This window comes from Pseudoliparis swirei, chromosome 10 (assembly GCF_029220125.1).
Source record: "Pseudoliparis swirei isolate HS2019 ecotype Mariana Trench chromosome 10, NWPU_hadal_v1, whole genome shotgun sequence".
Lineage (NCBI taxonomy): Eukaryota > Metazoa > Chordata > Actinopteri > Perciformes > Liparidae > Pseudoliparis > Pseudoliparis swirei.
The window spans coordinates 1,007,013-1,023,117 of NC_079397.1; the positions used below are offsets into that span (position 1 = coordinate 1,007,013).

A 16,105-nucleotide genomic window follows, 5' to 3' on the forward strand; every position below is an offset into this window, starting at 1 on the left:
GAACCAGCTGCATAGTTAGAGAGAAAAACAGAGAAAAAATATGGAGATTTTTATATAATATATATTATCTTTTTCTATATATATAAAAAGACATATTTTTTCTCTTTTTATTTATTATAAACATAATATATTTATACATTGAATTTGTGTTTCTGTTTTAATATCAATCCATAACTTTGATCTCCAGGTCCTGAATAAAGAAAACATGTCGTGGCCTCAGAACTTTGTCCAGTCCTACGTCACACACAAGACGGGTGAGAGTGTGTGTGGGTCAAAGCTGTACTAATGCACTGTGTGTGTGTGTGTGTGTGTGTGTGGGTCAAAGCTGTACTAATGCACTGTGTGTGTGTGTGTGTGTGTGTGTGTGTGTGTGGGTCAAAGCTGTACTAATGCACTGTGTGTGTGTGTGTGGGTCAAAGCTGTACTAATGCACTGTGTGTGTGTGTGTGTGTGTGTGTGTGGGTCAAAGCTGTACTAATGCACTGTGTGTGTGTGTGTGTGTGTGTGTGTGTGGGTCAAAGCTGTACTAATGCACTGTGTGTGTGTGTGGGTCAAAGCTGTACTAATGCACTGTGTGTGTGTGTGTGTGTGTGTGTGTGGGTCAAAGCTGTACTAATGCACTGTGTGTGTGTGTGTGTGTGTGTGTGGGTCAAAGCTGTACTAATGCACTGTGTGTGTGTGTGTGTGTGTGTGGGTCAAAGCTGTACTAATGCACTGTGTGTGTGTGTGTGTGTGTGTGGGTCAAAGCTGTACTAATGCACTGTGTGTGTGTGTGTGTGTGTGTGTGTGTGTGAGCAGTGCGGCAGGAGGAGAAGCGGCGGCTGCTGAGGCGGAACGTGGAGCTGAAGAAGGAATGTTCTCACCTGGAGGAACAAGACGAGAAGCTGAGCGACACGCTCAAAGTGAGGGGAGCGCTTCATTCACTCACCTCACGGCGTCACGCCGGAGAGCAAGCTGAGGCTAGTTAGCTTAGCGACAGCTAGCCTAGCATCTCCCTGTGTTTAGAGTCTATTTGCAGCTGCGTCAAACAGGGGAAGATGTTTATATATTTATAAAGACACGCACAACGGTTTTATTCATGTTGACTTAGTTCTGGAACCTTCAAAGACTTTTTCCACTTTTGTAATAGTTTGTATTTCAATAAAGTTGGTAATAAAAAAAAGACAGCTAACGTAGCAGCTAACGTAAAGTTTAAACATATTTCCCGTAGCGTTCTAGCGTAGACCTCCGGTAGTCTGGTTCTCTGGTAGTCTGGTTCTCTGGTATTCTGGTTCTCTGGTAGTCTGGTTCTCCGGTAGTCTGGTAGTCTGGTTCTCCGGTAGTCTGGTTCTCCGGTAGTCTGGTTCTCTGGTAGTCTGGTTCTCCGGTAGTCTGGTTCTCTGGTAGTCTGGTTCTCTGGCAGTCTGGTTCTCTGGTAGTCTGGTTCTCCGGTAGTCTGGTTCTCTGGTAGTCTGGTTCTCCGGTAGTCTGGTTCTCCGGTAGTCTGGTTCTCTGGTAGTCTGGTTCTCTGGTAGTCTGGTTCTCTGGTAGTCTGGTAGTCTGGTTCTCCGGTAGTCTGGTTCTCTGGTAGTCTGGTTCTCCGGTAGTCTGGTTCTCCGGTAGTCTGGTTCTCTGGTAGTCTGGTTCTCTGGTAGTGTGGTTCTCTGGTAGTGTGGTTCTCCGGCCGTGTGGTTCTCCGGCCGTGAGGTTCTGCGGTGTGGTGATGGTTCCGTGTGTCCGCAGCACTGCATGGACCTGAGGGAGCGCCTGCTGGGGCAGCAGAGAGACACTCAGGCGTCTCTGGAGCGCCTCCGGTCTCTGGTCCGCCTGATCCAACGCGACCAGCTCATCCAGGTCACCATGACGACCACCGCCTCCATCGCCGCCGCCTCCCTGCTCTCCCAGTCCTGGATCAAACCCAGCAGCGCCGCCGCCGCCGCCCCGGGCCCCTCGGCCACGCCCCCGCCGCAGAAGAGCCACGCCCACAGCCGGGACGACGGCGACTAGCCGCGGCGCCGGAGGATTCCTTTTGAACGTCTTCTGAGGAGCTGAAACAAAGAACTGAACAAAGATTTTCACACATTCAAGTATTTTTTAAACCCAACACCTACAGTGCTTACGAGATTTCTTTTTTATGTTCTTTTCTATTTATTAATGTTCTTGGCCTTAATGTATTTATTACAAAACGTTAGATTAGCGCGCCGCGGGAACACGACGACTTCCTGCGGCGGCCAGAAGACGTTGAGGTGGCGTCTTGTTCGGCGGCGAGAGAACGCAGCGGCGGCGCTAGTGTTGGCGCTAGCAGTAGCGGTATCGTCAGTGCTAGCAGTAGCGCTAGCGGTGTCGGTCGTGGCGCTAGCAGTGGTGTTAGCGTAGCGTTAGCGCCAGCGGTGGACTGATACTCCGGCGTCTCGTTCTCGATGAACAATGTTTTCGCCATAATAATAATTCAGGAACGTTTCTCCGCGTGAACTCAGACGAGCCGTCAAACAGAGAATTACTTTTCTTCAGTATTAATAGAGTTAAAGTCAAAGAAAAAGTATTTAAGATAAACTACAGACGCGTTTCCAGGGTTGAGGTTAGTATTTTCATGCCGATGCCTGTTGATCAATGGAGGTCAGAGGTCGTGTACAGAAGTCGTATTATTCTGATTATCATGCAGGAGGCTGGAACACTTCCTGTTCACGTTGGTCTTCTGCTCCACGGCAACGGACCACAATAATTACCCACAATGCCCTAGAAGACCAGAACATATCACATGAGAAAAGATTAACGGGACTTTTCTTTGAATATCAAGAGAATCGTGGAACGTGTCCAGAGCTCCTGACGATGTTCCACCTTAGAGCCTCTGGAACGAGGAGCGCGCTGGCCCTTTAAGAGGATCTGGAAACGACTGAAACGAGGAAACGGTATGAAAAAAGTTTCCGTCGAACATCCCATAATAATCATGTTGCCGTGGCAGAAGCCAAGGGGTCAAAAGGGCTCTTTGTTCCCAGCTGCACTCGAATGCCTCACCCTCCCCTTTACACCAGTATAGAAAATATGCCAAAAACCTTTTTCTTTGTTTTTGTACTGGGATCATTTTTTATTTCCTCTTCCTGCCGGTTTCATACGTCCCGCGGTTCATGAACGCCCCGCGGCGGCGACATGGTTTTATAAGTCAGTTTGTTTTTTATCCTTTGATGCACAAACACGAACAAAAGAGCGAAACGGGAGAAGATGAAAGTCCCGGAACACACGAACAATACGGGGAACCTGAATGCATCACGGTTCTGACAAGACGCTTCACTTTGAAGAGTTAAATCCTCTAAAGTTAAACCTTCAGAAGTACGACAAACACTTCACTTCTGTTCCGCTGAGCCACAAGTGCATACGTGTGTATTTATATACATAAATATACATATCAGTACTTTACCTGAACACCGAGCTGAGGGGAAGTTTGTTCAATTTCCCCTCAAATTACAAACTAATTTATTCCTTAAATAAAGTAAACTTCAGGCGGAACTTATTCAAATAAACGTCCTGGAAGTCTCCGAGATCAAAGGTTTGGGCTCGCCTCACTGAACAAGTATTTGTGTATATTTACTCTTTAAGAGCTCAAGTAACTGATGTCGCCATGGATACGAAAATAATAAACCCAACTTAAACTTCAAATAGAGGGAAGCTCCTTAAAAGTACTTCCAAATATTTTAAATATCCACCTGAGTCTCCTGCAGTTTAATGTAGTCCATATTAAACCGGAGGAGGAGGAGGTTGTAGTCACGGAGCTCCACTCGGATGTGACACTCAGAAGTACGAGACCAAAAGAACAAATCATATCTAAATGCAGACGTGTTCTCGAAGAACGTGGTCGTCGGTTCTCCACATGGTGCCGTAGAACCTGCAGATGAACCGACGGTTCCCCCGGTTCTCCGGCTCAGAGCCCGCTTGCCTTTCACAAGAATGAATCCTGATCAGAATGTGCACGCGGAACCACAGGACCCATATCAGAACCTCCTCATGCGTCTCTAGAACTCTTCTCCGGGAGAAACTGTGCAGTGCTTAAGAATCTATTTTAATACACGACACGGAACATTTTATATACTTTCATCAAGAGAACCAGAACCGGCTCTGGTTCTGCTGGTCTTGAGGAACGTGTAGGTCTAGACGTGTTTGTGTAGCTTCTTCTTTACATCAAAGGTCAACTAGTCTCACCTTTTGTACCGACTTCTTACGAAAAAACATTAAAACTACTCAAAGGTTCAGAGTGTCTGATTTCACTTGTGTGTGCCATCAATAAAGATCATCGCCGTGGCAACCGCTATGTCGTCTCTCTACGGGTCAAGGCTAATGTTCAACTTCACCTTTTATTCAGGTTTAAAAAGACTTTCAGAGGAGGTTACAGGTTATATTTACACATTTATATATACAATATATAGTTATTTAATATATAAAATATATATATATTTTATCTAGATATATAATATATCTAGATAAAATAAATATGTATGCACAGTGAATATTTAATAAACAGGCAAATAAAGTAAACACTAATCTGAAGAGAAGTCGACTCCGTCCTGAAGGGGGCGCCAGAGTCTGGGGCCCATCAATGTCATCCTGGTCTACAGGTTCAGGGGGTTACCTGTACAGGTGTGTGGCGGTCTACATGTTCAGGGGGGCAGCGGGACCCGAACACGGGGTGGAAGTGCTCCAGCAGGATCTGGGTGAACAGGTTGATCTGGTCCAGGTGCTCCAGAGGCAGCGGGCCGGCCGGCGGCCGCAGCAGACTGACCCCGAACACACAGGCCAGGCTGGAGCAGCTCATCCTGTTCTGGAGGCTGTGCTGGGACACCTGCAGGCAGAGGACTCGCGAGGTAGAGACACATCTTAACAATATATATACAAAATAAATATGATTTTTTATATATATATATACAAAAATATATGAATTATATATATATTTTATTTATGTCAAATATATTTTATATAAATTTATATAAAATATACATATATTTTTATATATATATATATATCTGATGACATGATTATTGATCTTACCAAATGGAGGAAACTCATCAGAAATTTGGTGACGATGAAATTATGTTCAGGAAGATTTTCCATCATCTGTTTACATCTGCTGACCCTCAGACTGCTCTCCACGCCTGAGACAGGAGGCTCAGTGTCAACAACAACAACAACAACAACAACAACACAGCCCCCCTCCCCCCTCACCGAGCAGCGCCTGCACCTGGCCGTAGAGCCTGAAGGTGAGCAGCGGCTCCGGCAGCTCCCTGAGGAACGTCTTGAGGACCACAGCGGGAACGTGGACGTCTGCGTAGTCGTCAAAGTTTACGGGTTTCCCTGAAGGCATCACAAACTGTGTCAACACACCGGAGCGTGATCCATCTCCACTTCCTGGCCCCTGCCGCTGAGAGAGGGAGACCCCGTTTACCCAGGTTATAGAGCCTCTGGACGTCCTTGATGATCTGGACCCGAGCCGAGCGCCTGAAGATCCCCTCGGTCCGGAGACCTGCAGCCAGAGCCGGTCCCCCAGAACCAGAACCACAGGGACTCAGAACCACATCTAGAACCTTCACATCAACTGAGGAGACGCTTAAAGAGAACCGAGCTTCAGACACGCAGCTCACCGTTCTGCGTCAGGTACGTCACCGTCTGCTGCAGCACGGGGGGGAGGGGCGCCCCGCGGCTCTTCAGCCGGATGCTGCCAACACACACGTCAACATGTAAACACGTCAACACGTAAACACATCAACACGTAAACATGTAAACACGTCAACATGTAAACACACACGTCAACATGTAAACACACACGTCAACATGTAAACACACACGTAAACATGTCAACATGTAAACATGGGGCGTTCGCTGAGCGTCGGTGAACTCACTACTGCAGACTGACTCCAAACTGCTGCGTTGGGAGGGGGGGGCGGGGAGGGGGGGTCTTCACTAGGGGGGCGGGGCCTCCTTTCTGAGCCGCTTGCAGCTTTTCATCGTGTCTGAGAAAACAACAACAACTCAGGACCACATCAGTACTCAGGTACTTTGGGACCAGGTCTCCTTTAGTCACGGGTCCTGGGGGCCCCCCCACCTGGAAGTACCTGAGCACCGCAGGAGGGATGACGAGCTGCTCGTAGTTCAGGTGTTCTCCGAGTTCCGTCAGGTAGTTCACGTACGTCAGCTTCTTCCCGAACTTTTGACTGAAGGAGAACCGTGGAGAACCGTTAGCATTGAGAGAACCTTTACCACCGATAGAGAACCTTTACCATCGATAGAGAACCTTTACCACCGATAGAGAACCTTTACCGTCGATAGAGAACCTTTACCATTGATAGAGAACCTTTACCACCGATAGAGAACCTTTACCACCGATAGAGAACCTTTACCGTCGATAGAGAACCTTTACCGCCGATAGAGAACCTTTACCGTCGATAGAGAACCTTTACCGCCGATAGAGAACCTTTACCGTCGATAGAGAACCTTTACCGTCGATAGAGAACCTTTACCGTCGATAGAGAACCTTTACCACCGAGAGAACCTTTACCATCGATAGAGAACCTTTACCATTGATAGAGAACCTTTACCGCCGATAGAGAACCTTTACCATTGATAGAGAACCTTTACCACCGATAGAGAAACTTTACCATTGATAGAGAACCTTTACCACCGATAAAGAACATTTACCATTGATAGAGAACCTTTACCATTGATAGAGAACCTTTACCGCCGATAGAGAACCTTTACCGCCGATAGAGAACCTTTACCGCCGATAGAGAACCTTTACCGTCGATAGAGAACCTTTACCGTCGATAGAGAACCTTTACCATTGATAGAGAACCTTTACCACCGATAGAGAACCTTTACCATTGATAGAGAACCTTTACCACCGATAGAGAACCTTTACCACCGATAGAGAACCTTTACCGTCGATAGAGAACCTTTACCATTGATAGAGAACCTTTACCACCGATAGAGAACCTTTAATGGAGAACCGGTCACCTGATCAGAGGTCTGAAGAGGTTCCAGACGATCCGGATGAAGTTGGTGGGGTGAACCACGTAAAGGTTCTTCAGGTTCTTCTTGTATCTGAATGTTAAAGTAAGAAGCTTCATGAATTAAAAACAGGTTCTAGAGGTTCTTTGTTCTGACGTCAGGAACCTTAAATGAACTTCAAGGCCTGGAGAACCGAAGGCTTCTCACTTCCTGTCGAACTCCTTGTGAGCTTCTCGTAACCAGGCAACCGACGGCTTGTTGCTGCTCCTCAGCCCGAAGTGGAAGTAGACCAGGATGTAGTCCATCTCCACGTACTGGTCAAGCGTGAACTTCAGGTACCTGCAGGGGGAACCGTGCAACAGGTTTATGACTGCAGGGCCACCTGGTCCACACGGTGTGTTCAGGTCCACACGGTGTGTTCAGGACCACCTGGTCCACACGGTGTGTTCAGGTCTCTCGGGGGTCCAGCTGGACTCACTCCAGCAGGCGTCGGTGGTCCAGCTGGTGAGATGGAGGCAAACAGCAGCTGCTGAAGGTGATCAGCTTCCTGCCGTACCGATCGTCACCTGGAGAGGAACCACAGTTTAGAGGTCTAGAGGTCTTCAGCTGCTGGACCTGTATGATCCAAACTGATCTGAGACCTGTATGATCCAAACTGATCTGAGACCTGTATGATCCAAACTGACCTGAGATCTGTATGATCCAAACTGACCTGAGACCTGTATGATTCCGTGTCGAGCCACGTCATAAAACGGATGAGAAGAATCAGATGATCTGCTGAGAGGAACCGACCTCTGACCTTCATCACCATCATCATCATCATCATGAAGCTCTGCCACAGAAGAGGGAAATAGATATTTATATATAAATGAATGTATTAAAAATGATATGTCATATATATATATATATAAATAAATAGACATTTATTTTTAAATACAAATATATATATATATACACATGATTCCGTATATATATTTCCTGTAACGAGGTCCTGAGGGAAGTTAAAATCAACATGTTGATAACAAAGAGGAAATGATCTTCTGACTGGAGGCCGGAAGACACACCTTCATTCTGACAACAACTAAATTTACCGTTTAAACAAAGTTGGACTGCATTTAATGCCTTATTTCAAAGTTGCCAGCTTATTAAGGAACTAACAATACCACCCTGAAAAGGTCTGGTTGTGGATCATTAAGGAGGCAGAAGGTGTTTCTATTATTCTGTCCACCCGCAGTGATGAAACTGGGGTGGACGGAATAATAGAAACAAACTGCTCAACTTTTAAGTGATGTTGTTGTTAACAGATTTAATCTGCTGCCATGGAGACAGTGATGAGTCACTCATGATGTCATGAACGAATCATCTTAAAGGAGGAAGTGAAATAAAGAATAAATACCTACTTACCTATTTCTGCCAACTGCTCCAGATCTGATGTAGAGGTCATTTCTGATGTGCGCACACACGCACACACACACACACACACACACAGTTAGCTCTAATTAGCACACCTGGTTCATTAAATCAGCGTCGCGCGCTCTGAAGCTGGTTGAATATCATATTTCACCCCTGTAGAGGCTTCTAGTCGTGTGACGTAATGTCCTCGAGGAGACCAGAAGCAGCGCGAGACGTCCGACACTCACCTGTCGCCGCGGAGAGCTCGTTACGACCCGCAGGTAGAAAGTTTATGAAACTTCTACAACAACCGAGGCTCACTGCGCATGCGCATGAGCAGTCTACGCTCCGCCTGACTAGTGTTTATTTGACCAGAAATACTACAAATTAACAGAAGAAGAAGAAGAAGAGTATTAGAAGAAGAAGAAGAAGCAGAAGAAGAGTAGTAGAAGAAGAAGAAGTAGTAGAAGAAGAAGAAGTAATAGAAGAAGAAGAAGGAGAAGAAGAAGTTCTGCATTCAGTATTTTACTTTCGTTAAAGTATTTTCATCAACATATATTATATACTGTTAATAAAAGTAAAATAAAGTAATAGTACTCCGTTATATTATATTAATGTGTCACTTTTCATTGTTCATAATTAATTAGTTGATCATATTCTGTATTAATAATGTAAATTTGTACCGATCATCTACATACCGCTGTGAGTGCTGCCCCCTGCTGGTCGCCGGTGGCGCTGCACATATCTGACTGGAGGAAACGTGTGTTTATGCAAATGAGGAGCGACGTGACCCAAATATGAAGAACCCTGAAGATGAGATCATAAGTCTGAAGATAGAACAAGACGATATAGACATGATTTAGATATGATTTAGACATAATTTAAACATGTTTTAAACATAATATAAACATAATTTAGACATAATTTAGACATTTAAACATAATTTAGACATAATTTAGATATAATTTAGACATGATTTAGCCATGATTTAGACATGATTTAGACATAATTTAGACATAATTTGGATATAATTTAGACATAATTTAGATATGATTTAGACATGATTTAAACATTTAGACATAATTTAGATATAATTTAGACATGATTTAAACATAATTTAGACATTTAGATATAATTACCTTCGCATTGAAAATGCCGGAAGGTTATGTTTTGATCGCCGTGTATTTATTTATTTATTTATTTATTTGTATGCGTGTTATTCGCAAATCTCAAAAAGTATTGAACCGAATCGCATGAAATTTGGTGGGATGATTGTTTATTATCCGGGGACCAGTTGATTAGATTTTGGGATCGATCGGGTCAAAGGTCAAAGGTCATGAACAGGTCAAAATCTTTCGCAGAACTCAGAAAGTATTGAACCGAATCGCATGAAATTTGGTGGGATGATTGTTTATTATCCGGGGACCAGTTGATTAGATTTTGGGATCGATCGGGTCAAAGGTCAAAGGTCATGAACAGGTCAAAATCTTTCGCAGAACTCAAAAAGTATTGAACCGAATCGCATTAAATTTGGTGGGATGATTGGTTATTATCCGGGGACCATTTGATTAGATTTTGGGATCAATCGGGTCAAAGGTCAAGGTCATGGAAAGGTCAAACTCTTTTTTTTACCATAGCACGATACATTTTTGTCCAATTGGCATGCAACTAATGCCAAAATGTTCATAATTCAATGCCCAATCTTGTGATATGCGAAGGTATGCGCTCTACCGAGTGCCCGTTCTAGTTTAGACATGATTTAGACATGATTTAGACATAATTTAGACATGATTTGGACATAATTTAGATATAATTTAGACATAATTTAGACATAATTTAGATATGATTTAGACATAATTTAGACATGATTTAAACATAATTTAGATATAATTTAGACATGATTTAGACATGATTTAGACATGATTTAGATATAATTTAGACAATTTAGATATAATTTAGACATAATTTAGATATGATTTAGACATAATTTAGACATGATTTAAACATAATTTAGACAATTTAGATATGATTTAAATATAATTTAAACATAATTTAGATATAATTTAGACATGATTTAGACATAATTTAGACATAATTTAGATATAATTTAGACATAATTTAGACATAATTTAGATATGATTTAGACATAATTTAGACATAATTTAGATATAAGTTAGACATAATTTAGATATGATTTAGACATAATTTAGACATGATTTAAACATAATTTAAACATAATTTAGACATAATTACCTTCGCATTGAAAATGCCGGAAGGTTATGTTTTGATCGCTGTGTATTTATTTATTTATTTATTTATTTGTATGCGTGTTATTCGCAAAACTCAAAAAGTATTGAACCGAATCGCATGAAATTTGGTGGGATGATTGTTTATTATCCGGGGACCAGTTGATTAGATTTTGGGATCGATCGGGTCAAAGGTCAAGGTCAAAGGTCATGAACAGGTCCAAATCTTTCGCAGAACTCAAAAAGTATTGAACCGAATCGCATGAAATTTGGTGGGATGATTGTTTATTATCCGGGGACCAGTTGATTCGATTCTGGGATCGATTGGGTCAAAGGTCAAGATCAAAGGTCATGAACAGGTCAAATCTTCTTGAATCACATGGAATTTGGTGGGATGATTGGTTATTATCCGGGGACCATTTGATTAGATTTTGGGATCAATCGGGTCAAAGGTCAAGGTCAAGGTCATGGAAAGGTCAAAATCTTTTTTTTTACCATAGCACGATACATTTTTGTCCAATTGGCATGCAACTAATGCCAAAATGTTCATAATTCAATGCCCAATCGTGTGATATGCGAAGGTATGCGCTCTACCGAGTGCCCGTTCTAGTTTAGATATGATTTAAACATAATTTAAACATAATTTAGACATAATTTAGACATAATTTAGACATGATTTAGACATGATTTAGACATAATTTGGACAAGATTTAGACATAATTTAGACATAATTTAGACGTGACTTCGACATGATTTAGACATAATTTAGATATGATTTAAACATAATTTAGACATAATTTAGACATAATTTAGACATGATTTAGACATAATTTAGACATGACTTCGACATGATTTAGACATAATTTAGACATAATTTAGACATGACTTCGACATGATTTAAACCGGATTTCGACATGATTCCACATGATGAAGCCTGCGGGGGCAGCAGAGAGCTAAGTGCTGTTGGATGCTCAGAGGGCTCAGTGACCTCTGCAGTGGACAGACATCCACATACAGACCATAATAACCTGAGAGGTGTTTTCCCCTCACAGACCAGTTCCCTTGTGGAGGTGCATGGTCCTCAGGGGAGGAAGAGGACGATTCAAGAGGTCACATGACCGGGTCAATTAATCAATTAACATAAGAACCAATTAATAAATGGACCAATTTATTTGTCTATTAATAAGTGACCTGAAGACACACTGCACCATAACAACACTGACACATTAACATCACACACACAGACACAACACACTCACGCACTCACACACACATAATGGCTCACGCCCATTTAAAGGCATCGCTTTGATTTATGGGAAACATTTTGTATTTATATATATATATGTATATATACATATATATATTTATATATATATATAAATACATATATATGTATATATATATATTTATATAAATATATATATATGTATTTATATTAGGGCTGTCAATCGATTAAAAAAAAGTAACTAATTAATCGCACATTTTGAAATTAAAATCGCAATTAAAAGTTAAAAGTTAAAAGTTCATTCTTTTTAAAGACCAAACTTCACACAGAGCTGTGTTTTCAAAGAGGCTCCTACCTATAAAGTGCCAGCGAGGGATTTAATATTGTGGATGATAAATTGTTTCTTCAGTGAAACATCAGATTAGTAAAAAAAAAGAAGTATATTGAGACCCCATTGGTCCTGTCATCTTTACCACTGAACAGCAGAACCAGTGGCCTTGGTGACTGACTGACATTCACATATGTCACGTTAACCCTCTGGAGGCTGGGGGCATTTTATACATTTTACACAAACATGTAAATTCACCTTTTAAAGGCGTTTGCATATGACACACCCCCACGTGTTATACATCAAACATTCCAGAACAATCTCAGCTCTATTCAATGAGGCTCAGTTGTCCTGGTGCCGTGTTCTCTGCTCTCTGACTGACAGGCTGCTAATGAGCCTCACCTGTGAGGTGGGAGGTCCTTTGTGATTTACTGAGTGTTCATTGGTTGTTTTTTCCCCAAAATGTTGACAGACAAACGGATTGACCAATCACGTTGAAGGTTTCGTGTGACGAGTTCTTTCCGCGCCGCGTCCCCCGACACGTCGCCCCTCCGTTCCTCTGTGTCTCAGAGGGGGAGACGGAGGAAGGAGGAGCAGGAGGAAACCCGACTGATTCATCCACGAGTTAAACTGATTAATGCTCCTTATTTTCGCGGAGAAATAATTGTTTTAAAAACGGAAACAGTGTTAAACCATACTGCCGCGGTTTGACACTTGGTTTGAGTGTAAAAACTTCAACGAACACCGGAAGTAAACAAAGTTGCGTTAATTGCGTTAAAATATTTTAGTGCGTTAACGTGGCCAAATTAATCGCATAGATTAACGCGTTAACGCTGACAGCCCTAATTTATATATTTATATATGTATTTATATATACATATATATATAAATACATATATATATGTATTCATATATATATGTATATATTAGTGCTGTGAAAAATAACGCGTTAACTCAGTTAATTAAATTACAGGTTTAACTAGTTTTTTTTTTTGTAACGCATTTAACGCATGCGCAGAATGAGCTTCCAGTCCGTCTGTTGTTGGTCGTCTCTCCAGCAGCGTGTCATTCTGTCTCTAGTGTCGCGTTAACACGACTCAGAGCTCCGTCTCGCGCGCCGCAGAGCTCGGATGCCGGCGTGTGCGCGCACATCGGGACGAAAGAAAGTCACTTGTCAACAAAGTCAACAACTCTTCTCTCGGCTCGCGCAGCAGAGCTCCGATGCTGGTGCGCGCACTGGTGAGCAATGCAGGGCTCTCAAGTGTCACGCATTGAGCGTGAGACTCACGCATTTCGGTCTTAACTCACGCACTCCCGCCACACATCGTATTTCTCACGCTGAAAAAAACTCTCGGCTCTTTAATGTTTTAATGCAGGGGTGCTCAATATGTCGATCGCGGTCGCCGCAGAGCTTCGATGCCGGCGCGCGAGCCGAGAATTGTTGACGGGGGTAGACGCAAAATACAGGGTGACGGGTGGAGATTTCCCCTGTTATAATAGGAGGGGAAACACTGGAGTTGATAAGCGTGTCTTCTTGTCTGATCAATACGCAACTGTGAGGTGCGCGAATGGATCGAGTGGCCAGCTGCTGATCACTCACTTAATGAATATTTTGGAGCACCGAAGACCCATTTTGACCCAAGAAAAACCCTGAATGTATATATGTGATTAATCATGATTAATCCACAGAAACCTGGGATTAATCTGATTAAAAATTTTAATCATTTCACAGCCCTAGTATATATACATATATTTATATATATATAAATACATATATATTTATATATACATATGTATTTATATATATATAATATATCTATAAATACATATATATATATATGTATTTATTTATATATATATGTATTTATATATATATATGTATCCCCCCTTAGAGACCAGCAGGTGAACGAAAGGCGGAGGCATTGACCTTTGACCTTGAACATCAGTCATGCTGCGTCCCCGAGGAGGCTCAATAGAGACCCCACTCGGCTCCTCTGACAGCGCCTGATGATGGTCCTGATGGGGGTCCTGATGATTGTCCTGATGGGGGTCCTGATGATGGTCCTGATGGGGGTCCTGATGATGGTCCTGATGGGGGTCCTGATGGGGGTCCTGATGGGGGATCACAGTCCGTGTAGAAGGACGCATCATCTATCAAAACCACCGGAGGGCCTCCATCAGAGGAGGATTCACTTGAGTCCTGGTCCTCTACAAGACCTCCACCAGACCCAGTGATGGTCCTAGATCGGCAGCTCGGCCAATCAGAAGCCGTCCTTGCCGCAACGACCGTGAAACGTTTGCTCGCTGCCGTAGACTCACGTTCACATTTAACTCAAGTGGTTGTTGACAGGCTGACGGTCTCCCACACAACACACTTTATTTATTGTTTATATTATTTGGTATATGATGTTTTTTAACATGTTTATTTTTTCTTCATCTTTTTTTTCCATCTAAAAATGTTAAGAGGGGCGGCGCCCTAGCCTCTATGGACGCACCGCCACTGGTACAGACGGATAGACTTCTATACAACCAGAGGAGTCTCCCCCTGGTGGTCAGGAGAGAGAATGCAGTGTTTCCCCCTAATTGAAACCAAAGCGGTGTGAACACACCTTCCTTATCTTCGGGGCGTCGTGCTGCAGCTGTCGGTCAGACGCTCTCACGGTGGGCGGTTCCTGACCTTTGACCTCCAGGCCGGGTTCTTCTTCATGGGAGTGGCTCGGTGGTAAAAATAGCCCCGCTGACCAATGAGAGCCGCCCCTCGCCTCCCGCCACCTGCTCGCCCTCCGCTTTGTGAGTGCTGGTTTCCTGGCAACCAGCATTCCTACAATATGAGGATAGTGTCCTGGTTTTTAAAGGGATTTAAATTACCCATGATGCATCAGTAGTTCTCCTTGCTCCGTCGCCTGCTGCTGACCCGTCTGTCCTGTTCCCTCCTCGACCTGCAGGACGTGTTGCTGTGTTCACATGTTGTTGTTGTTGTTGTTGTCGCCATCTGTCCTCCTGCATGAGGCCTGATGGGGACGGGGGCCTCTAGGTCGGCCCCTGATCCCTGAGTCCACCTGTGTGTTCCCTCTCCTGACCACCAGGGGGCGACTCCTCTGGTTGTATAGAAGTCTGCACGTGTCTGTAATATGAAGCAGGTCTCCACCTGCAGTAATCAACCTGAGTGTGTGTGTGTGAGTGTGTGTGTGAGAGTGTGTGTGGAGGCCATAAACATGTCTCTCCTCCTCCCTCCTTGTCATGTGATGATATTAAAGTAACATTATGTAACAATTGTACCTTAAAATAACAGCTTGAAAAAAATTGTGCCGCTACAATGACTTTTAATATGGCGATTTGCGGCTCCGCCATCGGGGGTCTGTGGGGAAATAACTCCGCTATGTAGGATTCTGGAGCCGCCCGCTCCGGGGCGGATGGACTTCAACCTGCTTTCTGGCAGTGATTACGCAATGTCATATAGTGCCACTCCACGCCCGCAGCTCCAGTATAAGGGGAGCTTTTTTATGTAGCTTTTTGGTGTTGTCAACAATATTGTATTCGATCACACGTACTCCACACTCAAACATTTAGAAAACAACGTATATAGGCTGAAAACGGGATCGATATTTCATCTAAACTAAATGTTGTCATTCTTTTGGTTATGTTAGCATTCATCTCCGTATCACAATGATAAAACTATGCAGTCATATTTATGTAAAATCTTTGAATATTCTTAGCTTATCGGTTGACATCATTTCTTGGTTTCTGACTTCGTCTGGTCATCAATACAAGTGTATGCAAGGCTGCATCTATCGTAACTGGGTATTTACGACACTGAAGTAAACGTTATATACCTCCAAAACTGAAGGGGCGCTAAAAGGGAAAAACTACATTATGGGGATTTAAAGGAGGTGGAGATGTTTCATGAGAGGCTCCTGCAGCTCACTCCTCTTCTTCATTCCTCTT

At 43.2% G+C, this 16,105-nt stretch overlaps 2 protein-coding genes across 7 annotated transcripts in view; one reads left to right on the forward strand and one right to left on the reverse strand.

Moving 5' to 3' along the window:
• phf21b (PHD finger protein 21B) overlaps positions 1 to 4,221 on the forward strand; it is a 56,909-nt gene extending 52,688 nt beyond the window's left edge. For 5 of the 6 annotated variants that reach the window (XM_056424312.1, XM_056424313.1, XM_056424315.1 and 2 more), the window contains 3 exons: positions 188 to 254; positions 799 to 902; positions 1,723 to 4,221. In XM_056424312.1, coding sequence (XP_056280287.1) covers positions 188 to 254; positions 799 to 902; positions 1,723 to 1,986 — 435 coding nt within the window. In that variant the 3' untranslated portion in view covers positions 1,987 to 4,221. The other variant, XM_056424317.1, reaches the window with a different exon arrangement.
• Positions 4,222 to 4,311: 90 nt separating this feature from the next.
• Positions 4,312 to 8,766, reverse strand: LOC130200245 (rho GTPase-activating protein 8-like). Its single transcript, XM_056424319.1, is given in 12 exon segments — positions 4,312 to 4,810; positions 5,017 to 5,120; positions 5,191 to 5,319; positions 5,411 to 5,488; positions 5,607 to 5,680; positions 5,865 to 5,975; positions 6,078 to 6,176; positions 6,976 to 7,308; positions 7,448 to 7,535; positions 7,682 to 7,801; positions 8,374 to 8,415; positions 8,610 to 8,766. Coding segments are annotated over 11 exon segments (1,398 nt in total). The 5' UTR covers positions 8,414 to 8,415; positions 8,610 to 8,766; the 3' UTR covers positions 4,312 to 4,588.
• Between the last annotated feature and the right edge of the window lie 7,339 nt (positions 8,767 to 16,105).